At 42.8% G+C, this 25698-nt stretch overlaps 2 protein-coding genes and 1 non-coding gene across 6 annotated transcripts in view; 2 read left to right on the forward strand and 1 right to left on the reverse strand.

Annotated features, from left to right (window-relative positions):
• yipf1 (Yip1 domain family, member 1) overlaps positions 1-8623 on the reverse strand; it is a 23893-nt gene extending 15270 nt beyond the window's left edge. The window contains exons 1-6 of one of the 4 annotated variants that reach the window (XM_038794708.1): positions 8429-8623; positions 6186-6264; positions 4631-4794; positions 3755-3835; positions 3325-3412; positions 1784-1900 (exon numbers count right to left, since the gene is read on the reverse strand). In XM_038794708.1, coding sequence (XP_038650636.1) covers positions 1784-1900; positions 3325-3412; positions 3755-3835; positions 4631-4794; positions 6186-6216 — 481 coding nt within the window. In that variant the 5' untranslated portion in view covers positions 6217-6264; positions 8429-8623. Of the gene's footprint in view, positions 1-1783; positions 1901-3324; positions 3413-3754; positions 3836-4630; positions 4795-6185; positions 6265-8052; positions 8185-8343 lie in introns of those variants that run through there. The other 3 variants (XM_038794706.1, XM_038794707.1, XM_038794709.1) reach the window with 3 other exon arrangements.
• LOC119965515 lies at positions 5222-5421 on the forward strand. The gene has a single exon (XR_005460535.1). It is a non-coding gene; the product is annotated as a U2 spliceosomal RNA (small nuclear RNA).
• Positions 8571-25675, forward strand: dio1 (iodothyronine deiodinase 1). The gene is given in 6 exon segments (XM_038794711.1): positions 8571-8881; positions 8884-8940; positions 20403-20486; positions 20489-20542; positions 21719-21918; positions 24036-25675. Coding segments are annotated over 6 exon segments (729 nt in total). The 5' UTR covers positions 8571-8613; the 3' UTR covers positions 24102-25675.
• Positions 25676-25698: the final 23 nt, after the last annotated feature.

Consider the following 25698-nt stretch of genomic DNA (forward strand, 5'->3'; position numbering starts at 1 on the left):
CCCATCATAATAAACAGACCAATTAAATTTTGTTTCATAATCAAATTTAGGCTTACTGGAAGTGGAGGTTTAGAATGTCAGTACAACTTTAATAAATTACGAGCACTTTATCTCATATTACTGTGGAAAGAAAATAGATTTCAGAGTTTGCACCACAGAAAAGGGCCAATAAATGAACTGAGTTTGGCCTGCCTTTTGGAAAGTTTATCCACAAAACCATTCCCCAATCCTTACACCATACACTTTCACACTTCTTTCTTTCAGATATCAATCCATGTCCCTGTTAAAAGGATTTTACCTCCTCGATTCAAGCATTCCATGTCCTAACAGCACTCTACATAATGCTTATTTTTAATTTCTGCTCTCCAGTTATCGTCACTTATCACTGTAATTTGTATTTACCCATTTACTTTATCTAATCCCTGCATACAGACGGCTACCATCATCAGTGCCAGTAATCCCTTTCACTGTATTAGTACCTTAATGGCCCCACATTACATCAGTAACTACACTTCAAGAAGAATTTAATAAAGAAGGGGCATTAGCCCCAGTGTATTGGCAAAAATGCATCTCAATCAACATAACAAAAACAGATTATGTAGTCATTATTAACAATGCTGGGAGCTTGCTCATAAAAATTGGCTGCTGCATTTTCTACATTACAATAGTGACTGTACTTCATTGACTGCAAAGTGCTTTGAGATACCCAGGGGTCATGATAGGCACTATATAAATGCAAATATTTATTTACAATCAGCTGCAACATGCTCTGGGACGTCCTGGATTTAGGCAGGTGTTATGGCCAAAGTCTACAGTATTGGAAAACAGTGCAAAAGATTAGAAAGTCATGAAACAGTGGGTGGACTTAAAAAGCATTACAGGAGGGTTGAAAGTGGTATTTTGTGAACTGCGGGATTTCTTTTTTAAAAAACGCAATGAGGTGATCCGGAGTTTGCACATTCTCCCTGTGTCTGCGTGGGTCTCACCCCCACAACCCAAAAAGATATGAAGGGTAGATGAATTAGCCTTGCCAAATTGTCCCTTAATTGAAAAAGAAAGAATTGGGTACACTATATAAAAAACAGAATGAGGATGCTGGAAGGGGGACAAGCATGTAGAACAGAACATAAGGCCTTTACGAGGAACAAGCGAGGAAAGTTCAGAGAAGAAATCCTTGCGGAAGTGATAAAATTGATTGCAACGCTCTTCATCTCATTATACACATCAAGTTTCATCTCCTATTGACAGTGTAAGCAGACAACAGCTCCTCAGCCTCTACCAATTCTTTTTTTTTTATTTAGAGTACCCAATTATTTTTTCCAATTAAGGGGCAATTTAGAGTGGCCAATCTACCTATCCTGCACATCTTTGGGTTGTGGGGGTGAAACCCATGCAGACACGGGGAGAATGTGCAAACTCCACACAGACAGTGACCCAGGGCCGGGATTCGAACCCGGGTCCTCAGTGTCGTAGGCAGCAATGCTAACCACTGTGCCACCGTGCTGCCCCAGCCTCTACCAATTCTAATTCAAAATCAACATCAGGAAAAGTGCACTAATTGGTTGGGTGAGGTCGCTCCCTTGCTGGAAATAAAAAGTGTTTAGTCCCCATTCAGCTCCTCCCCAAGATGGAATGGCCCAGGTTGGTAATTTGGGGAGTTGGAAGTACACAGAACGTCTCATTATTCAGTACCATGTGTTAATGTTACACACATTGTGCCTTTTAAAGAATTTAAATTAAATCATATTTATAAATCAAAGAAGTCCAGGTATTTTTCCCTTACCTTTATGGAATTCAGGTACATAGCGATATCCTCGCTGGCCACGGTGAGTAAAGAAATTGGCAAGGTTGCCACTTATTGCTATTGCAAACACAAGTGTGGCACATATCCAGAAGGGACCTAATTAAGATAAATTTAAAAAAGAAAGCTCTTATTTTCTATCCAACAGGATTTGAACATGTTAAATATATTTTCCATAATTTTAAATATTACAGAATAATAGTTCTTTTTAAAATTAGAAACTTTCACAAACTGAGTAGTCATGGACCTTCCTCCTCCTGTTATTTAACACTGTACATACATAGAAATTGATTCCACAATCATGGACGCTAATTCTGGACAATACTTTAATACATTATCAATATTAACATTTCCTGTTGGGAAGCTTGAGTAAAAGGTAAGACATAACCTGGAAAAATAAGCTGTAATTGAACTTATTTATTTGTCTATGATTTTCTCCTTTCCTGAGTTCATTCTTGTCTTTTACCATCCCTACTTCCCCATCCACACAATCCTCTGGTATTTTGAGCATCTTCAATTTCCTTCACTCCTGCAGTGGCAGTCATATTTTCAAACATCTGGGCCTCAAGTTCTGTAATTCCTTCCCCAAACCTTTCCACCTTTAATGATCTGCTTAAAATCAACACCGTTCACTAAGCTTTTGGCACATGTCCCAACTTCTTATTTGGCTCTGTATCAACCTTTGTTTGGTTATACTCCTGTGAAATATCTTGATGTTAAAAAGCTATATAGTTACAAGTTGTTGTTATCCAACATAGGGCAATAAAGACAATTCTAGGGCCTCTACTGCTGCCCAACTGAGATTAGCAAATTTAGCAATGACCGGACTCAATCTAGAAGCTTCCTGTTCTGCATTGTTTGGTTCTGCACATTTGACTGAAGACTGTCGACTGAAGCCTACTCAAACATTGGGGGCTTTTAAATAAATTTTTAACTCAATGAGTGCAGTAACATTTTTGCATCCAGATTTCCAGAAGATACACCAAATTGAGATTTATTGGGCCCAAATACTCTCTATGTTTTTACTTTGTTAGCAGAATTTTCTAATGCAATGTATAAAATATGATGTGGGGCAGCACAGTGGCACTGCTACCTCACAGCTCCAGGCACCCGGGTTCAATTCCGGCCTCTGTCTGTGTGGAGTTTGCACATTCTCCCCGTGTCTGCGTGGGTTTCTTCCAGGTGCTCTGGTTTCCTCCCACAGTCCAAAGATGCGCAGGGTAGATGGATTGGCCATACTAAATTGTCACTTAATGTTCAGGAATGTGCAGGTTAGGTTCTGGGTTACGGGGATATGGCAGGGTGGACGGGGAAGTGTAAATGCGTAGAATGCGCATTCGAAGGGACAGTGCAGACTCGATAGGCCGAATGGTCTCCTTCAGACTGTAGGGATTTTATGATAAGAGAGATAGGATAGGTTTATTTTGAAAGTAAGAATAGGGCATTCAGTAGTCATGTGGTTTACTTTTAAAACTTAAAACAAACAACAATTCTTCTCTGACCATTATAAATCACACACTTACCATAAAGATCTGGATTACTGCGGATATACAACCTCACAAAATTTTTGCCAGGCAGTGGTAAAAGGGAACCTTTTATTCTGTCCAATACCTATTATGCAGAAAATAAGATGACAAAGTTTTCTAATTCAAATATTATTGGTGTGACAATGATTCAACCTCACTAATTCTGTTATTCATGAAAGGTTTAAAAAAAAATGTAATCTGACCACTTGTAATCTGCTGCCACTCACTGCCAAGAATGACACATGAGGACAGTTGTTTTGATAATGCTAGCACAATAGAACCAATCCACAATACAAACCAGAGCGTATGCATGTGGAGGATGGGAGAAAAGCAGAGAACGGAAATAAAATCACATCAATTAAAATGTTCCTTTTTTAAAATTAAAGATGACATAATGCCTGATAGAGAAGCTAAACTCACTGTATACCTGGTAGGTGTCCACGTCAAAAAATGTTTGATAATAATCAAATGTCCAAAAGGGAGCACTCTTCTTTTGTCCGGCAAGCAACTGCAAAGAAAAAAATTGCAAATTTGGTCACAAAGATACTAATAAATTATGATCAGCTATTCATTACAAAAACAACAGACAATTAAATTCTGGGAAATGCCACCGTTTCAAAGTTTTTAAAAATTTGTTCATGGAATGTGGGCATCACAGGCTATGCCAGCATTTACTGCCAATCCCTAATTAATGTAGGGAGGGGCAATTAAGAGTCAACCACGTTGCTGTGGACCTGGAGTCACATATAGGCCAGACCAGGTAAGGAGGGGAGATTTCCTTTCCTAGAGGACATTAAGGAATCAGATGGGTTTTTAATGACAATCATAGTCATTAGATTTTTTAATTCCCAATTTTTATTGAATTCAAATTTCGCCATCTGCAGTGGCGGGATTTGAACTCCCAGAGCATTACTCTGGTTCTCTGGTTTAGTCCAGTGACAATACCAATTTGCCACCGCCTCCCCATATACAGAGAAGCGAGAGAGAAACACAACTCAAACTAAATTTACTAATAATAGCAATCAACAATATAATGGAACTTCTTCCTAAATAACTAAAATGAAAATGAATCATGGTTCATTTCAAATGCAACATTACAAATAAGGGAATCAAACAACCAACAAACAACTTTTCCTGTTTCTAAAATCCAAATTATTTTATTCATCACACTCACCTGATGAAGGAGCTGTGCTCCGAAAGCTAGTGATTCGAAACAAACCTGTTGGACTTTAACCTGGTGTTGTAAAACTTCTTACTGTGCCCACCCCAGCCGGCATCTCCACAACATTATAAAGTTACTCACCTCTGCTTTATCAGAGTCTTCATTGCCCAGCAAATCTTCGTCCTCATCTCTTCCCACCTCACCTGGTGGGCCTCTCTGATTTTTAGGTTTATCATTGGTGTCTGTGATGCTTATTGTGGTGGCATCAGGATTTGCTGCCAGCAAGTTTGTGGCATCATCAAACTCTATATACAATACACAAATAAGCAAAAGAATAACAACATATTATTATAAACCATTAGAAAATTAGACTATTCTAAAAACACTACATATGATAATGTTATAAATCAATGAAGCAGGTTCTGTTAAATGTGGAATTAATAGCACAGTGGGTTTCCAAAAAAAAAAAACTAAATGTAGGGAGTCATCGTGAATTAAGTCTTGTCTTTGCTGTCACTGTAACCTCTTTTAGAACCTTTAAATAACTTTCACACATTTCACCAGCAGTTTTCAAAGCACTAGGCATTTATCAACAATAAGGCGAAGTTAAGAAACTAAAATTTCCAATATTTGAATTAAAAATAGGGTTTAATTTATCATATCTATATACAATACAGTATAAAGAACTTATGTACTTGTAAATAATAACAGTTCCTCAAAAGTTAGATGGGGATCGCTTCTCGGCCATTTGGCCAAGATCAAGTGTAGTATCTGCTCAGCCTTTTGGCTTAGATCTGGTATGCCTCTCTTGTGGGGACCATGAATTGGATTCAATTTGAATTTGAATTGGTTTTTGGAGCAGGCAAGGAGCTGGATTAGGGGTTTACCCCTGTCCTCACTCTGAGCCCTGGCTTTGTAACTCAGAAAAAGTAATTTAAAAAAAAGTTAAATGGGGGAGAAAACAGTGGATTGGGAATTGATAAGATTATGATCTGAAATCTGGTATCAAAAATAAGGTGAGCAAATACCCAATAAAATGGGGAATGGAGTTCCAGTTGCCCCGGTTATGTGTGCAACCCAAAAACCATGTCCTAAATACTCAATATACCAGAGGGAAGAAAATTAAGAATAGGTAAAGAAAATAAAAATGGCAGATGGATCTGAATGACTCGCCATCAGTGATGGGAATGCCTGCAACTTTTCCAGAATAAAAAAGGTTTACCTTGCTTTTCCTATTTGAAATATTTATATACCAATTTACATTATAAATGTTGACATCAAAAACTTTACTGAAGAATTTTGATAAGGAAGTGAATTTTGTAATGGAACATTTGGAATTGTTCTTTGTATAGCATTTCAGCATGCTTCATTAATTCAGAATCCTTCAATTAATTCAGAAGCCTTCAAAAACAATGAAGGTTGATAATTTTGATGCAGGCAATCTTTTTAACTTGGTGAAGGTTTCAAAAGTAAGGTGATTTATTTAAAAATTAGGAGTTAAAAAGAGGGAATGTAGAACGGTGTCCTATGAAGGATAACATACAAAGGAAAGCCACTGAAGCAAATTATATAAATAGCTTCAGAAGATCATTAAATATGATTTCTGTGCAAGAGGGGTTATACAGTTAATGTAAATGGTTAAGAAAACTAAAGCAAATATCACTGCATTCAAAAACCAATCATGAAATTCAATTACCTTGAAACTGTAAATCATCTGCTGCTGCCATTTACTTGATTGTTAGAACTATCAAATGATCAACAAAAAGATTTTTTGTCTGCAAAATATAAATACCGTCATAGTGTTTCAGTTCAGTAAGAGATGACATTACATTCAGACCACTATAAAACTTTTCAACACAAACCATGGGAATATTTTTGTTAGAAAATATCCAACATGATATGTATAAAAAAAAAAACAAAAGCATCACAAACTTTTACACAAAAAATATCCATTAAATAAAATCCCAGATGGGTTTATTTTTTAACATATTGTTCCCATGCTGTGCACAAGTTTTTTTTAAAGCTGTTCGGGAGGTCTTTATATATGGATTACATTGCTGATATCCTGGTATCATTTTAAATTAAGTACTCTCGTACCATAGTTACAATGCAACACAATACGTGAGGATAATTTTCAGTATTGGCTCCCCAATGATGATTAAGGTTCAACTATATACTGTACTGACTAAAAAAGTCATGGTTCTAACCCTGGGTGGTGTTGAGTTAACCAATCTCAGTTGGGGAGCAGAGGATAGCTATAATTGACTTCAACACTGCCAGTTTTGGGAAAGGTTTCCCTCCTTTGATCCTTAAACCAGTGACCCTTGCTAGAAGTGCTGTGTGAGATACAAGATGAGGACAAGATACAACTCGCTGTGATGCCTTCACTGTCCAATAGCCTGCCAACAGACAAGATACAACTCGCTGTGATGCCTTCACTGTCCAATAGCCTGCCAACAGACAAGATACAACTCGCTGTGATGCCTTCACTGTCCAATAGTCTGCCAACAGCTCCTGTCCAGGATCACACAAGGAGCAGCCACTTGGATAAATAATAAGTGCAAGTTGAAACAGTGGAATGGTACTTTGGCAAAGGAGTAAATGCCCTCATGAGTGCAAAGAAAATTGACAAAAATATTAAACTGAAGAAGCCGCAGGATCTGTCTAATCTTGGCTGAATAATTCTCCTGGACTCTTTGGAAGCCTTCGCCCTGGCTTGTGCTACAGCAATGGCAGAATGATTTTTGAATCTCAAAGCATGGACTAGATTTTTATGAGCAAAAAAATGTTAGGAAATAAAACTGAGTCTTGTAAAGCACAGTAACATAGTGGTTAGCACTATAGCTTCGTAGCGCCAGGGTCTCAGGTTCGATTCCTGGCTTGGGTCACTGTCTGTGCGGAGTCTGCACGTTCTCCCCGTGTCAACATGGGTTTCCTCCGGGTGTTCCGGTTTCCTCCCACAAGTCCCAAAAGACGTGCTATTAGGTATTTTGGACATTCTGAATTCTCCCTCGGTGTACCCAAGCAGGTGCCGGAATGTGGCGTCCAGGGGCTTTTCACAGTAACTTCATTGCAGTGTTAATGTAAGCCTACTTGTGACAATAAAGATTATTATAAAACCAGTTAACTTCACGTGGTCTAGATTGTTCATAGGAAATTCGTGTGGCTGAAAACCGCCTGTGTTACGTTGCTTACAGTACAGGACATATCCTTTAACGATGTGCAATTATGAATGCCAAGAAGGCTTGATTTGAAGGTTAGGATTTTAACCCATTTGTTGAACTACTGGAGGCGTTACCACAGTCAGCAGTGATGATGAAGCAACTTTACTAGTCTAAGCAATAGAAAATGGCCTTTTTGCACAACTGCGGGATCCCAACCCTCCTCGTTGCCGGGTTCAGTTGTTTCACATTATCTCTGGGACAGACTGACCCCTGGGGAATTATTCATCGCCAATCTGTACACCAGGATGGTGTAGTGGGACAGCTGCTGAGGGTACCGGGTTTGGGGGGGGGGGGGGGGGGGTTTACCATGGTGATTATTAACCCCACCCGCTTTATTACCATGGGAAGGGTCAGTTGCGCTCCGTTGGCATGGAGACAGGCCTAGGCTAGGCCTCCCTGCCCCTCTGGTTGAAGGCCCGCACCTCCGGGTAGCAGCCTGTGTTTACATCGCCACGTTAGATCCGGGTTGGGGGCTAGATCCGGGTTGGGGGCTAGGGCCGGATTGGGAGCCACAGCGTACGACCCTTCTTAAAGGGATTGTCACACCCCCGTAGACTTTTAATATGCCGACAGATAAAATGTCGGACCTTGCCCGGGACCGGCCGCACCGACTGGGATCCCACAACTTACTGATCCGGTTAATTTCTTACTTTGACCAACGGCAGCGTTAAAGCTGACAACGCAACTGTCTCTCCCCCCAGTCTCGTTTACTCACAGGTTATATTTGGAACTGCAGTCGAAACATTTCCGTTCTCTGCATCCAATGAATTCCAGTGTTCACCTCTTTAATATTTGGGATCCCACCCAACTCTCCCGCCCACTACGCTGCCACGGAAATGATGTTGGTTCTGTTTGGGTTTATTGCACACAGAGCAGAGCGAGAAGGAGTCCTCTGCTGACATGGCGAAATTAGCTGCGTATGTGAAGGCCCTGATCATAATCGTCTTTGTTTGTGTGCAAACAGTAATAGGCAAAATTATGCTCCTCCTCTTTCCTGAAATTGTGAAGTTAGTGCTAAAATCTGGGTTGAAAACCACCCTGACACAAAATCCAAAGTTCAAATATGAAGACTGGGGACTAACATTCTTCAGTTTGCGCTTTGTGAAGGCGGTGGCTCGGAACCTAATCATGAATTGTGCAGATGAAGCGTTTAAGGGCTCGCCTGCTCCAACACACGATTTGTTGATTTGGAGAATAAAGAACATAAAGTACTTGATTTTGTGAAAGGTATGTACGAATTAACGAAGATACGTGATAACAGTGGGAACTCTTCTGACAACCTGCTTAAAATTAAGGAAAGCAAATCCAGTTTTGTGTGTGTGACATAAATACTTTTTTAAAATTTAGAGTACCCAATTCATTTTTCGAATTAAGGGACAATTTAGTGTCCGCTGCACCACCGTGCTGCCCCCAACATAAACACTTTATGTGGCACCGTAGCATAGTGCTAGCACTGGTACTTGACTACGCCAGGGTCCAAGGTTCAATTCCTGGCTTGGGTCACTGACTGCGGAGTCTGCACGTTCTCCCTGTATCTGCGTGGGTTTCCTCCCGCTGCTCCGGTTTCCTCCCACAAGTCCCAAAAGACGTGCTGTTAGGTAATTTGGACATTCTGAATTCTCCGTTTTATCCAAACAGGTGCTGGAATGTAGCATCTAGGGGCTTTTCATAGTAACTTCATTGCAGTGTTAATGTAAGCCTACATGTGACAATAAAAGATTATAATAGATTATTATGTAAGTGTGCCTCTCCCTAACTTCTGTATGTTATGTAACAAAGTGCACTTGCTCTTGAAGAATGTTGGGCGTGATTTACTGGCCTCGTGAGACTCGCAAAGCTTCAGATGTCTCAAGAAAGTCAACCAAACCTCGTGAAAAGCCGCGATCTGGATCTCGCCCTCTCATATTTAATGGCTCTATTAAATATATCTGTGCCCGATTCTCCTGGCCCCTGGGACTTAACGGCCATGCCTGGGAGACCTCGCCAGGGTACGATTTAGCACTGGTTTCCACAAAGGTGGATCAGGCGTAACAACACCTGGGAGTGGTCTCCCGGGCTATTGGAGGCCACAGGGTGGTTGGGCTCTGGACAGAGTGGTACCCTGGCACTCCTGGCACACAGCTTGCCACTGCCATCTGGGCACCCTGGAAGTACCACTCTGGCTGCTTTGGGTGGCACCAGCAGTGCCAAGGTTGCCTTTGCCAGGGGTCAGCCCATGATACCTTGCCCGTAAAAGTGGGGTGAGTGGAGGAGGCTCGAGGACCCCAGAAGAGATAAGATGGCACCCTAATCCATGAGTTATCTTCATAGAATCATAGAATTTACAGTGCAGATGAAGGCCATTTGGCCCAGCGAGTCTGCACCGGCCCTTGAAGCACCCCACTTAAGCCCACGCCTCCACCCTATCCCCGGTAACCCAACTTAACCTTTTTGGACACTAAGGGCAATTTAGCATGGCCAATTCTTCTGCACTGATGAGCTCAGCTCACCAATGCAGGAAATTATGTAAGTGCGACCTCCATAGGGTGTTCCTCATCGCGACCAAATAAAATGGCGAAGTGTCGTTGAATAATAGGGTCTTTCTCGCCGCTGTTTTCTTCTGGTTGAAGTGCACCCATTATCTCCAATCACTGTAATGTAATCTGGGCAATTACGCCCACCATCAGGGAGTAACACTTAGCTCAATGCCAGAAAAATGCAGGCTATCAAACATGCAATACTAGATGAGGGTGGTATCATACCTAACATTGCGCATATTCTGATGGCCAATTTTGTGTAAGGCTGCATTAAGCCGTGCGTGGACCTGGGTGCATAAACAAAGTGTCACTACATGCTGAAGTTTTACCTTTCCCTGATTTTGCAACGGATGGGTCTGGCTTCATTGCTGCAGAACGTTCCATTCAGTTTGTCTCTGTTGACCTACCTGTACTCATGGAAAGGTTTATGCAGAAAAACACATTTCATAGAATCATAGCGCAGTGCAGGAAGCCATTCGGCCCATCGAGTCAGCATCGAGTTATTGGAAATAGCACCCTACTTAAACCCACCCCTCCACCTTATCCCGTAATCTAGTAACCCCACCTAACATTTTGGACACTAAGGGGCAATTTAGCTTGGCCAATCCACCTAATCTGCACATCTTTGGATTGTGGGAGGAATGCGGAGCACCCGGAGGAAACCCACACAGACACGGAGAAAGTGCAAACTCCACAAGTCATCCAAGGCCGGAGTTGAACCCAGGTCCCTGGAGCTGTGAGGTAGCAGTGCTAGCCACCATGCCACACATTTAACCATAAACATTGTTCTGCATGTAATGCCTTTGAGGCCCTGCAGGAAAAGGAGACGGTGGATCCTGTCAGATGGTTCCCTAAGCAGATTGCCAAAGTCAGTTGGTAAAATGCCTCATTGCCAAAACTTTCAAACAGGTGCCAAGGCATAGTTTGGTTAATAAGAGGAGCCCTCCCCAGTCAAGTCCTTCCTACACACCTGGAGTCTCATCTGCACATTGTCCTTGAGGCAGCTGCAATGGGGAAGAAACCATTAACCACTTCCTGGAATATTCCTTGTAAAGCAGGTCTGGAAAAAATATGCAACAGATTTTGTTGAGGTTCATCCCAAGTAGCTCTGTAATACACGGCTCTGCGCTGTATGTGCTATTCCGAGAGACACACACCAAGCTAAACATCAACTGCGGCTGGAGGACCAACAACTTGGTGAAAGACGCTGTTTGGTCTGCCTGAAACCTGATGGTTTTCCAGTACAAAGAGCTGTCAATGACAGAGAGTTGCAGACTCGCACATTCCAAGGTCCAGGACTACATCCTGAGAAACACTAAAGCTTGGGATAGTGTTATAACCTGCCTGCTTACCACTGGCTGGGGATTTATGGCAATCCCACAATCCTTTGGTAGTATGATCTTCCCAATGAGGGGGGCGGAGAAATCATTAGCAGATTAACGCTTGCCAGTTTGGAACCAGCTAGAGAAGAGTGAGCAGCAAGGGAGTTGTTGCTGCTGTTGTGTATATGTATATATATATGTTATTGTAAATAAATGTTATTTCTTTCTATCCTTCAACTTGTGCTGGATTCTTCATGGCCCTTACAAAACTGGCGATGAGGGTTAAAGTGGATAGCTGTCTACGCTGCTGAAGCCACCTCCCTGGATTTTTGTTGGACAAAGGTTGTAAGTTGTTTTTCTGTTACGCCATGTCTCTCTATGGACGTTTGGATGCTGCGCTGGAAAGTTGGAACCAGTACACACAATGGTTGCGTTACTATTTCTGGGCAAACAACATCACCGAAAACGAGCGCCAGGTGGTCATTTTGCTCACCGCCTGCGGCCCCCATACGTTTGAGGTGATTAGGAGCCTTACGTACCCAGCTGCACTGGACACCAAGGCGTTTGATGAACTTGTGAACTTATTGGGGCAACATTTTAACCCAACCCTGTCCACGATAGTCCAGCGTTACCGGTTTAATACTGCTGAGAGGACCCCAGGAGAATCCCTTGCAGAGTTTCTATCCAGGCTACGCAAGATTGCGGAGTACTGTGAGACCTTGTCAGAAATGTTACACGACCGTTTGGTTTGCAGTATTAACAATGCGGCCACCCAGAGAAAGATGTTAGCCGAGCCAACATTGACTTTTCAACAGGCCATTCAAATAGTTGTCCCGAGAGAGTGCAGAACGGGGAATGCAGGAGCTACAGGGAATGGAGGTGCATGCCTTGGGGCGCAACCCCTTCCGTCCGAAAGCGTCCCCCTGCACCCCTGCGATACATTGGGCGAAGCGACGTCCGGGTCGACGCCAGTGGCCGTTGGACATTCCTCCCCGAAGGGAGCCCTCTCCAGAACTAATGGATGAGGAGCCATGTCCACGTCGGACGTGTGGGCACCGACCCCGTCACGGATGCCGGTCCTGGGGGCGCCAGAGGCGCCGTCGTTACAACAGAAACTGGAGCCAGCCCAGGGGCCGTACCTTCCATTTGGATGAACCTGCGGCGAATACTCGCGAGGACGTGGAGACAGAGGACGACTGCCTGCAGCTGCATTGTGTGGCAGCTCCCCGTGTGGCCCCCATTAAGGTGACACTATGGGTCAATGGTCACCTGCTTGAGATGGAGTTGGACACTGGCGCAGCGGTCTCCGTGATCGCCCAGAGGACATTCGACCGCATCAAGCAGGGTATACAGACCCTTACATTAACCGACACACAGGCCAAGTTGGCCAACAACACGGGGGGAACCATTGGACATTGCAGGAACTACGATGACCCCTGTTGTTTATGGATGCCAGGAGGGGTGATTCCCATTTATCGTGGTGCGCGGTCACGGGCCCAGCCTATTGGGTCGGGACTGGTTGCGCCATTTGTAGCTGCAGTGGCAGCACATCCTCCAAACAGGTTCTGGAGGGTTGAATGAGGTGCTAGGACGGTACCTAGATGTATTCCAGCCCGGTTTGGGGAAAATAAAAGGGGCTGTAGCACGTATCCAAGTTGAACCAGGAGCCACGGCGCGCTATTTCTGGGCACGCTCGGTACCTTACGCCTTGCTCGAGAAGGAGACATTGGGTATGATATGGCCCGTCCGTTTCGCTGACTGGGCAGCACCAATTGTACCTGTAATGAAGCCAGATGCCACAGTTTGCTTGTGCGGCGACTAAATTTACAGTCAGTACAGCTTCCCGGCTCGACCGATATCCATGCCTTGCATAGAGGATCTCTACGCGAAGCTTGCAGGCGGACTCATGTTCACGAAATTAGATATGAGTCACGCCTACCTACAGTTGGAGCTGGACCCTGCCTCCCGGCCATATGTAACTATTAATACAAACCGGGGCCTGTATGAATATACACGGTTGCCCTTTGGGGTATCCTCGCCTGAGCTATTTTTCAATGCGTCATGGAGGGCATCTTGAGAGGTTTACCGTGTGTCGCTGTCTACTTAGACAAATTTTTGATTACAGGGACGTGAGAGCCCCGACTGACACTTCGCATCTTTGTTCTTTTCTCGGCCTCATAAACTATTACGGGAAGTTCCTCCCCAATCTGGTAACTACACTGGCCCTGCTGCACCTTCTGCTAAAGAAGAATCACATCTGGGATTGGGGTCAGCCGCAAGAAACCGCTTTCCGGCGGGTAAAACAACAATTGTTGTTGTCTGGGTTACTAACCCACTATGATCCTGGCAAGCCTTTGCTCATCAGGTGTGATGCATCCCATATGGTATTGGGACCGTCCTGTCCCACAAGGTGGAGAACGGGGCCGAGCAGCCGATAGATTTCGCCTCCCGCACATTGACTGCAGCGGAAAAGAAGTACGCGCAGATAGAGAAGGAAGACCTGGCCGTGGTCTTTGCGGTGAAACGCTTCCACCAGTATGTATATGGCCGCCACTTCACTACTGTGACTGATCATAAGCCTCTGCTGGGACTTTTCCGAGAGGATAAGCCAATACCGCCCATTGCTTCCCCACGGATCCAGCGCTGGGCTTTGGTGTTCGCTGCCTACGAGTATTCTCTGGAGCACAAACCAGGAACCCAGATAGCGAATGTCGACGCAATGAGCCGATTGCCTTTATCGACCGGCCCCACCCCACGACTGCTGAGGTGGTTGCAATCCTAAATTTTATGAACTCCTTGCCTGTCACAGCATCACAGATCCGTGAGTGGACCCAGACGGAGCCTTTCCTGTCAAAGGTTCGGCACATAGTCCTGTATGGTGAGCAGCAAAGACAGCTCCCAGGCGAGTTGCGGGCATTTTCCTCCACGCTGTCAGAATTTAGCGTGGAAGACGGTATCCTCTTGTGGGGGACGCGTGTGGTTGTCCCGGAAAAAGGACAGGAGCAGATACTAAGGGACTTGCACAATGGGCATCCCGGTGTGACCAAAATGGAAATGTTGGCCCGGAGTTGTGTCTGGTGGCCAGGCCTCGACACCGACATTGAGAAGGTGGCCCAAAACTGCTCCATTTGCCAGGAGCATCAGAAGCTTCCGCCGGCTGTGCCCCTACATCACTGAATGGCCAGGGCGGCCTTGGGCGCGCTTGCATGCGGATTTTGCCAGCCCTTTTCAAGGATCCATGTTCCTTCTATTAATCGATGACCAGTCTAAATGTTTAGAGGTGCATAAGATGGGAGGCACAACGTCCTGCGCAACAATCGTGAAGATGCATTTGTCTTTCAGTACGCATGGCCTCCCCAAGGTGCTGGTCACAGACAATGGCACTCCGTGCACAAGTGAGGAGTTTGCGAGGTTCATGAAGATGAACGGCATACGCCATATCTGCACTGCTCCATACCACCCGGCTTCCAATGGGTTGGCGGAGCGCGCAGTGCAGACATTCAAACAAGGCCAAAAGAAGCAGTCTTCTGGGTCTATGGTCATGATACTGGCTTGTTTTTTTATTTCATATAGGATCACTCCACATGCGGTGACTGGGGTAGCTCCCGCGGAACTCCTATTGGGCCGGAGACTTTGTACCCGCCTTAGCATGGTTTTCTCGGATATTGGCATAAAAGTACGCTGCACTCAAGAACGGCAGGGACATGGTTTTTCTCGGCATCGGCCAATTCGGCAGTTTGCGCCCGTTGACCCAGTGTTCGTTCGAAATTTTGCTGGTGGTGCCCAGTGGGTCCCTGGCGTAATCTTTCGCCAAACGGGCCCTATCTCTTACCAGGTGCAAGTCCAGGGTCATCTCCAGCGCAAGCATATAGACCACGTTCGGTCCAGGAGACCATCTCTTCCAAAGCTTCCCTGCCCCCGGAGCTCATTTCTACAGCCACAGAGACAAGACACAGTGGAAAGTATTCCTCACAATCTTCCGCTGGTGCCGCACTCAAAGCCTGCGCAGGTCGTTGCAGAACCGTGTGGAGATAGAGACGCTGAGATGACAGAGGCAGCCGACTCCGAGATGGAGACACAGGACGCCTCAGAGGGGGAGTCCTCAGGCCCACCGGCCGTGGATGTACAACCGTTACGCTGTTCATCATGGAAGCGCCGTTCTCCATCTCGTTACACGCCGCCAGAGCCAGCGCCTTGTGCAAATGGTGTCTGGCCTGGGGCAAAATGAGTCTGACGCCCTCCTTCGCCAGGGTCTTTGGTGGATTCCTTGGACTTTGTGGGGGGGGGGGAGGGATGTTATAACCTGCCTGCATACCACTGGCTGCGGACTAATGGCAATCCCACAATCCTTTGGGAATATGAGCTTCCCCAAATGAGGGGGGCGGAGAAATCATTAGCAGATTCCCTGCATAATTAAAGCTGGCCAGTTTGAAACCAGCTAGAGAGGAGTGAGCAGCAAGGGAGTTGCTGCTGTGTGTGAGAGTGATATAATATAATGTTATTTCTTTCTATCCTTCAACTCGTGCTGGATTCTTCGTGGCCCTCACAAAAGATAGCTGCTACAAAAGCGCAATGGGAAAATGCCACTTTAAGGTCCCCCCCCCCCCCCCCCCCCCCCCCCCCCGGGGGATGGGACAATTGGGCGCGGCCGTTTGGACGCAGCCGTTTGGGCGCCATGGGACAATTGGGCGCAGCCAATTTGGCGCGGCCGTTTGGGCGCAGACGACAGAAATTCTTTTAGTTTTTGTGGCTAGTAACTTGTTGCAAATTGTTGCAAGTAAATTTAAAAACCTTAAATTAGTTCATTTAGTTTAGTTCATTTGGTGATTATGAGCAAGGCTCCTCAAGTACTCAAATTTTCAAATTTAAGAACACTTTCATGTATTCTTTTATCTTTATTGTAAATTAAAAACCTTAAATTAGTTCATTTAGTTAAAAACCTTAAATTAGTTCATTTAGTTAAAAACTAAAGTTAAAAAACCTTTAGTTTAGTTCATTTGGTAATTATGAGCAAGACTCCTCAAGTACTCGATAGCATCCATGTTTTCAAATTTTTTTTTTTTTTTTATAAATTTAGAATACCCAATTCATTTTTTTCAATTAAGGGGCAATTTAGCGTGGCCAATCCACCTACCCTGCACATCTTTTGGGTTGTGGGGGCAAAACCCACGCAGACACGGGGAGAATGTGCAAACTCCACACGGACAGTGACCCAGAGCCGGGATCGAACCTGGGACCTCGGCGCCGTGAGGCAGCAGGGCTAACCCACTGCGCCACCGTGCTGCCCTCATGTTTTCAAATTTAAGAACAGTTTCATGTATTCTTTTATCTGCATCTCTATACTTTTTTAGTTTTTGTGGCGGTTCATGGCCGGCTAGTAACCTTTCATAATATGCATCTCTACCTTTCTGTACTTTACGCAGGCCATCAATTAGTTTCCATATGGTGGGATGATGCATGCCAAGTTCATATTTCAATCGACGGTGGGCTGCCTCCGCATTATTGTTTGTGCGGTCTTCCCCGTTTAATGTTCTCTGATAAAGGTTCCAAATCTCAGGGCGAAATAAAGGTGTTCGTCTACCATTTCCTCGTCTGTTCAGACGACCAACATATGTATCTTCAAACCAGTTGAGTAAATCTTGAAGTTCTTGCGGCAGTTGGGTCGCAAAAGCATCCAGATATTCATCGATTTTGTTCAAAGGTTTTAGCTTTTATCGCGAAATCTGGATCAGTGTTATACAAACTACGGAACCCCATACTAGCTAGATGTTTTTGCATATTTTGAGCTAAATGAAAAAAACATCCTTTTATTTGAACATCAGGGAATATGTCTTTCATAGCACTGTGCGCAGCTTGTTCATAATCACAGACGATTGAACTGGGTTTCAAGTTGGGTTCGATTTCTTTCAATAATGCGAACATTCTCGTATATGTGGTGCATTGCTTGTTGGGCAAAAGAGCATAAACCGTAGGAGTAACTCCTCCGTGTTTTTTTACCATAATTACATATATCTGAGAAAAAAGAGGCTGGGAGCAATACTGAATGTGCCATCTGCAAACCACATATCAGATGTCAATAAGTGCTGTAGCCAGCTCTGTCTTCCGAAGATTAATATCCGGTCGTGACCTGGTCCGCTATCACAAAGTAAAAAATTTTCTTCCACTCCTGGTTGAGGGACATATATCCTGTAGCATTCTGGCACAATCAATTGTTGTAAATCACTTGGATTGGTGGGGGCGTTCAATACATAATTACGCTTTCTGCTTATCATTCTCCTCAAAGCAGATATATTAGGAATGGCTGGTAGACTAGCTTGGGATATGTCTGTCAAACATTCATTAACAACTACAGTCGGTGCCTCAAGGGTTTCCTGTGCTCTCTTTTTTATTTTAGTTTTCACGAGTGCAACCTCTACTTGTGCAGCAGAAGCATCATGCGAATGGCTGTTCAGCTGCCTCACCACGTTTGCAGCTTTAGTATGGAGACGTGCTTTGCACCGGTTTTTTTTGCTCACAACGCCAAAATTTCACTTCGCTGTCACCTTTGCTTGTTTTGTCAAAGATGTAAAGGAATCTGTTATGAACAAATTTTTCTTTACCACGTTTTGTTGATACTGCCTCAGCCATCATATGGGTATGCGAATTGGTTTAGTTACAAAATATATAAAAAGATGGTGATAGAATGCACCAGCACCCAACTCAACGCACCCGCACCAGCAGCCAACTCACCTGAGGCTAATTCACAAATAAAGAAATGTTATTTTGGCGCCAAAACAGCCGGCGCCAAAACGGTTGGCGCCAAAACGGCCGTGCCAAAACGGCCGCGCCCAAATGGCTGCGCCACAACGTACCTAACCCCCCTTCCGATAGCATAATGAGGAGCCAGAATCTGTGGGAAACCCCTCTGATTATACACACAAACAAAATAAGGCAGATGCTGGAAATCTGAAATAAAAACAAAAAATGTTGTAAATGCCCAGCAGATCAAGCAGCATCTGTGAAGAGAAATAGAGTTAATCTTTCAGATCAATTACATTTATTGTGTGCTCTAATGAAATGCTATTTATCAGAATTGTTTAACAGCTTGGTGCAGCTGCATACAAAGGTGGCCATCAGGTTACTGGTGACTGGGTACTTTTTCTCCCCTTTAGAGATTGGTGCACTGCGTTCCTACAGACATGGTCCATTTTCAATCTTCAGATAAAGTTTAAGATGACCTACACCGACATCAGGAGCACCACGCACCTAATGAGCAGGTTCTTACCAGTAAAGGCTCAGTAGGACAATTAATATATAACAGAAAGCTCCCCTAATAGGTAGATGCATTGTGGTATAAAGCCTTACCTAACAGAATATTCTGGATTTGTGTGTCAGGCACTTGTTCGTCAAGATAACATCATAAAGCTACCTATTTCATTCAGCCATTTCATTATGGAGAAGTTATTGTTTTAGTTTTTTTGACTGTTTTGGATATATATGCTTTTGTTTTAATAGAATCATACAGCATTGAAGGAGGGCATTTTACTTTTTGAAAGAGCTATCTAATTAATTGTACGCCCCTGCTCATTCCCTATACAGTTTTAAATATATATAAATTGCCTTTGAAAAATTACTAATGGATCTACCCTTTCAGGCAATGCATTCCCAAGCAAGATAATTTGTACAAAAAAAATCTCATCTTCCCTTATGGTTTCTTTGCAAAATATTGTCATTTAAGTTGACAAAATTCCATGAAGAGAAAGCTCCTTTTTATTATTCTTCAGTTCGTGTCTTATCATGCATTATTTCCATCACATCTTACGGGATTTGGTATGGTAAGTAATGTATATGTAAGAGTTGCATGTAGACTGCACTAACTCTTATTGTTATACAGCAGTTTTCGAAAGTCTGTTGGTGGTTACAAACTCTTCTTATTCTACAATTATTTGTAGTAGATTAAAATATAAATTTAGAGTACCAAATTATTTTCTAATTAAGGGTCAATTTAGCGTGGCCAATCCATCTAACCTGCACATCTTTGGGTTGTGAGGGTGAAACCCACGCAGACAGAAGGAGAACATAGGGGCCTCACGGTAGCATGGTGGTTAGCATCAATGCTTCACAGCTCCAGGGTCCCAGGTTCGATTCCCGGCTGGGTCACTGTCTGTGTGGAGTCTGCACGTCCTCCCCGTGTGTGCGTGGGTTTCCTCCGGGTGCTCCGGTTTCCTCCCACAGTCCAAAGATGTGCGGGTTAGGTGGATTGGCCATGCTAAATTGCCCGTAGTGTAAGGTTAATGGGGGGATTGTTGGGTTACAGGTATATGGGTTTAAGTAGGGTGATCATTGCTCGGCACAACATTGAGGGCTGAAGGGCCTGTTCTGTGCTGTACTGTTCTATGTTCTATGAGAATGTCCACATTGACAGTGACCCAGGGCCGGGATTCAAATCCGGGTCCTCAGCGCCATAGGCAGCAGTGCTAACTGCCGTGTCACCCTTGTAATAGTATTTTATGTTGAGGTAAAGAATAATGGTATTATACAAGCAGAGCTGTTGGAGCATAATTTAACAAAAAAGAAAATGCTTATACTTATCCATTATTTTCCCTCTTAAACTTAATTTTGTTCCCTCTCTGGATTAGTCATTTCACTGCAGATTGCCTTATATGGTAATCTATTGCTTAATTCTGTTAACTTCAGTACATTGTTATCCAAACTAATATTTGCTCTCTGTTTAGCACACCTCAGCAACTTTTCTGTTGCTACAGCCATGACCACTCAAGCTGACAGCTTTATTTTCATCTTGTTGCTGGGCTGACCCTTAACTCTCTCTCTTCTGTATCAACATCCATAGAATGACATGTTTTCTTTTCAGATAATAGACCACTGGTGTTGAGTTTTGGAAGCTGTTCCTGACCCCCATTTCTTTTCAAGTTTGCTGAGTTCAAGCAGCTTGTCGAAGTTTGCCTCTAGCTGATTTCCTCATTGTCTACATTCAGGAGGCTCATGCCACAGGTACGAAAAGATTACCGGAAGAAAATTACTTTTTGAGTTTGTTTCTTCATTGAACTGTTACTGTATCTTCCTTGTTTACTGAAGGCTGGGTGATAAGATGCTTTGCTCAATATTCTGAGTTTATGTATTCCAGAAAGGTCCCAGGTTTCATCCCCAGACTGCTGGTTAACTGATCCCAGCTGAAGCTGGTAGCACTAGTCAGTTAGCTTACAAGAGAAATTGTCCAGAATTGCCCTATTGATCACTAGCTGATGAACCAAGTTAGAAATTGCAAATATGTATTGATGTTAGATGAGTATAAGATTAGCTGTGATTGCTGTCATGGTCAAATACCTCATGAACACTTGATGCTTAGGCAGTCACGAGGGAATGTTACAGGGGCACAATGCCAGAAGGCTGCTGCCAACTAAGAAAGCATGAGTATTTGTCTTGAGGATGGGAAAAACTAGGGGGTGTAACAGGGAAGAGATTTCATTCTTTATGTCTACACTATTGCTTCAGTGAAGTTCTTCCTTCTTTGTATTGAAATCAAAACTTTTTGTATTGCCCCCTACTTTTAATTGTACTAAGCTTTTAAAATGAGTTAGTGGGTCTAGCTGATCTCAGCTGGAATAATAGTATGGGGACTGTAGTTGCTGTCTTCTCTTGATTAGTTTGCAGTGATCCCTTTACTGAAGTGCCTGTGCTTGAAAACAACTGAAGACAAAATTAGGTTCTGCTGTAATATCCTCCACAATCAGCCAGCCTGTCAGCATATCCTGTTGTGGCTCACAAACAAATAATGAATGGGATGTTTCAAGTGCTATTATTGAAGAAACTGTATCCTAGTGAGAGTTATGCCCTTTATGAGGGGAAGAAATTTAAAACAAAGCTTGGTGCCCGCCCTCCCTCCATCATTGCTGCCTCGTATACTTTATCCTCTCTTCTGCATCTACCAATCCTGGTGGTGTCCAGTAAAATGTATTTAGACCCTTTACCTAGGTTTCCTATCAGATTAAATTTCACCTGTTATGCTTTCTTCTTTACATAAATAAAGTTAGGAGTGTTTTGAGTCTATGTCAAAGTTTGACTAGTTCTACTCACTACCAAGTTTTAAAAATCCCATCTCATCTACAGCAAAATGACATGTGTGGTGCAATCTTTTCAATATTTGCAAAATGTTGCTATTCATTCCAGATGGCTGGGCTTTCACAAACAAAGTGGATATCAAGCAACACAAAACATTAAGTGATCGTTTTGATGCAGCAAAGCTATTGCTAAGTGAGGAACCACCCTGCCCATTGGTAGTGGATACTATGGATAATGTAACTAGTGCCAAATATGCAGCTATGCCAGAGAGACTCTACGTGGTGCTCAATAACAGAGTCATTTACAAGGTAACATAGTATTTTGACACTTATGATGTGGCTATTGTCTATTCACTTAGTGATTTCACCACTAGATTTTGAGTTGATATTGTCTTTCTGCCCAAGTCAAGGAGCGCAGAATAATGCGTTTGATTTCTGGCTCCCTACTTTTCTTGAGGAAGTCAACTCATGCTGGGTTACAATTCCATATGAAACATAGAATCCCTACAGTGCAGAAGGAGGCCATTCGGCCCATTGAGTATGCACCAACCCTCCGAAAGCGCACCTTGCCTAGACCACAACCCCGCCCTATCCCCAAAACCCTGTAACCCACCTAACCTTTGGACACTAAGGGGCAATTTAGCATGTCCAATCCACCTAATATCTTTGGACTATGGGAAAAAACCGGAACACTCCGAGGAAACCCATGCAGACACGGGGAGAATCACAGTCACCCAAGGTCGGAATCAAACCCGGATTTTGGCGCTGTAAGACAGTCGTACTAACCATTGTGCCACTCCGTCAATGTCAGTGACCCTCTAAAACTTCTATAATTTAATTGCCGTACAATTGTACTTCTGACCTGCTTGTTGTCTTGCTACGCTCCATGCTGTTAAAAAGAGTAAAAGCAGCAGTATGCTCACATTATTTTTTTTATTTACAAAACTCCCACGACAAAGAGTTGGGGAATGGCCATTCTTCACACTTATTGCTTAAATCGAGCATTAGCTTTCAGACAAACCCAGGTTAGATTACTGTAACCAATTAGGGGAAGATGTACAGAGCATCAATGATGGTCATGAGGCCTGTTGGGGTGTTGAGCCATGCAAAATAGTTGAAATAATTAGAAGAGGTGATAGGTAAATTTGTGGATCTAATTTTATGAATTATTGAAGATTTTAAAGATTTATTGTTATTTTTGGAGGGATATATTTGGAGTTGGGTAGAATTTTTTTTGTGTTTGGCGAGAAAATTGAAATGTGGGGTAGATTTCTGTATTTGGTGAATATAGGAAGTAGGAAAGAAGGAAATATGACACTCATCCAGAGGAAATCAGCTCAACAATAACAGCATAGATGACAGATTTGGTACAGAAGTTTTATTATAACACTTTTTGCATAAATGTTGGTGTTTGATCTTCAATCCAAGTGTAGCAGTACAATCAGCCGAATTAACTGAAAGTTTAAATAAAGCAGTAGACTTGGATGATTAAAGAATGTTGGTTGTTAAAGCCTTTTTAAGCTAGCTTATCAGCAGTATGTTGTCGTGGTCTGTGGCATTCCTAAAATTAGATGTGTAGAGTCAAAGTAAAATGTTCTGTATTCGGACTGATAATGTCATGTCATGTGTGCTGATGCTTCATCCTGAGCCATTTATTGGCAGTTTTTGTTAGTGGTGGTTTGCCATTGCCTTCCACCGTCACGGGCAGGACAAGGAGACAGGTCGACCTGAGATGGAACAGGAATTAAATCCGTGCCATTAACATTATTGTGAAATGCATGCCAGCCATCTGGTTATAGGAGCTAACCAGCCTCCATCATTAGGACTGACCTCAACTATTTGAGTATAGTGGTCATGTATAATTAGTGTTTATACCAATTTTATTTAGAATTTTATCGTGAAAGAAAACATGTAAACTTATAGAAACAGAAAACAGGGAGTATTTTATTTAGTGTTTTAAACTGGGCATTTGTGGCTGTGAAAGAATAATCGACATTAGCCCAATTTCATGGATAAGAAGATTAAAATAAGGTAGGTATTTATTTTGGAGGAGAAGAATATGGTTCCTTAAATCTGCTGGGTTACAAACAAGGCAAGTCAATGAATCATTATCTATGGCAAAGAGAGGGCGGCACAGTGGGTTAGCCCTGCTGCCTCACGGCGCCGAGGTCCCAGGTTCGATCCCGGCTCTGGGTCACTGTCCGTGTGGAGTTTGCACATTCTCCCCGTGTTTGCGTAGGTTTCACCCCACAACCCAAAGATGTGCAGGCTAGGTGGATTGGCCACGCTAAATTACCCCTTAATTGGAAAAAATGAATTGGGTACTCTTTTAAAAAAAAAAAAAAAAAAATTTTTTTAAACTATGGCAAAGAGATTTTTAAAAAATTGTGTTTAATTCATCCATACAACTAATTTTTGTTTTTCAGGGTGAAATGAGACCTTGGGGATATAAACCAGAAGAAGTACGATTAGTTTTACAAAAACTAAGTTAAACCACTAGATGGCGGAATCACTACCACCAGGAAACACTGTTGTAATTTTGAGAGAGAACTTTCCAACACTTTCAAATACAAGGAAATGGTAGAATATATATAACCAAATCAAGAATATAACCAAATCAACAAAGGTTTATTTTCTAAATTGCCAATGATTTTCTCAGTTTTAAATTGGTGACTAGGGCGGTATGGTGGTTACCACTGCTGTCTCACAGCGCCAGAGTTCAAATCTGGCCTTGGGTCACTGTCTGTGAGGAGTTTGTATGTTCTCCACGTGTCTGCATGGGTTTCCTCTGGGTGCTCCAGTTTCCTTCCACAGTCCAAAGACGTGCAGGTTAGGTGGATTGGCCATGCTAAATTGCCCCTTTAGTGTCCAGGGCTGTGCAGGTTATGTTATGGGGATAGGGTGGAGTGGATGGGGGAGTGGACATGGGTTGAGTGCTCTTTCAGAGGGTTGGTGCAGACTCGATGGGCAAAATGGCCTCCTTCTGCACTGTAGTGATTCTATGACTGGGATTTGATCATTTAAATACAGAAAAAGAACAATTTGTGTCTTGGTTAATGATTATTTTATGATTTCACACATAGAAAAATTGTAATAACTCATTAAAGCCTGTGAAAGATAAGATAGTAAATTCCATCTTGGCAGGGTGCTGCAGGGTGCATAAGGAAAAAATCATGGTACATGAACAGTTTACTGTTTAACACTGACAATACTAATAAAACCTGAGGGAAAAAACAGGCACATTATTCCAAAATGAACACGGTTTATATCTGCCTGAAAGTTCCAGTCCTAAAGTACAAGCCTCGATCAATAATTAAAGTGGGCCCGGAAGATTTGAAGTGGTATTCTGGCCCTCCCAATCCAGGATATCATCTGTCACCCTTTGCCTCTATTCCAATTCTCCCTAGTCAGGCTAATCAAAATTATTGAGAAGATTTTTTTTGTAGAAGTGCACAAAGCTAACATATAAATCACCTGAAAATACTGAAATTATTCCATAAATTTACAGTAAATCAGAGATTTGAAAATGGAGAAATGTTTCTCAAACTCTAGTTCTTTCCACTTCCATTGTCTACAGAATCATGTAATATATCCAAAAGGGATATGTGTATATCACATTCCACATTCAGGAAAATATTTTCCTATGGAAATTAATAATCTTACTCTATGATTTCTATACAGCATTGCTTATAAAAATTACCAGAAGTAAAACAAACATTTGTAAGAGTTCTGCTATTTTATAAGAAATCCTGTGCAACAAAGTAAATTACTTCTAGTTAGAAAGTGTCAATATTTCAGATCCTACTTTTCAACTTTCCAGCAATAAGAACTGATGATTATGTCAAATGTAATATTCATTTTCTGCTTTATTTGCCAAAAGCTACAGGATACAAACTAAGGTCAATCACTGCAAGTACAAAGATTTTAGGTATATTGTTTATGAAGCTTACAGCCCAAACCAGAGAAAGCTGTGGCCTGATGTTCTGAAATGTAGCTAAGAGCATGTAAATAAGTGAGATGAAGTTTTATATTCTGTACTTCTGTATATTAAACAATTACTACTCAACCAATGTTTTGAATGTTTTCATT

The sequence above is a fragment of the Scyliorhinus canicula genome, chromosome 4 (genome assembly GCF_902713615.1).
Source record: "Scyliorhinus canicula chromosome 4, sScyCan1.1, whole genome shotgun sequence".
Taxonomy (NCBI): domain Eukaryota; kingdom Metazoa; phylum Chordata; class Chondrichthyes; order Carcharhiniformes; family Scyliorhinidae; genus Scyliorhinus; species Scyliorhinus canicula.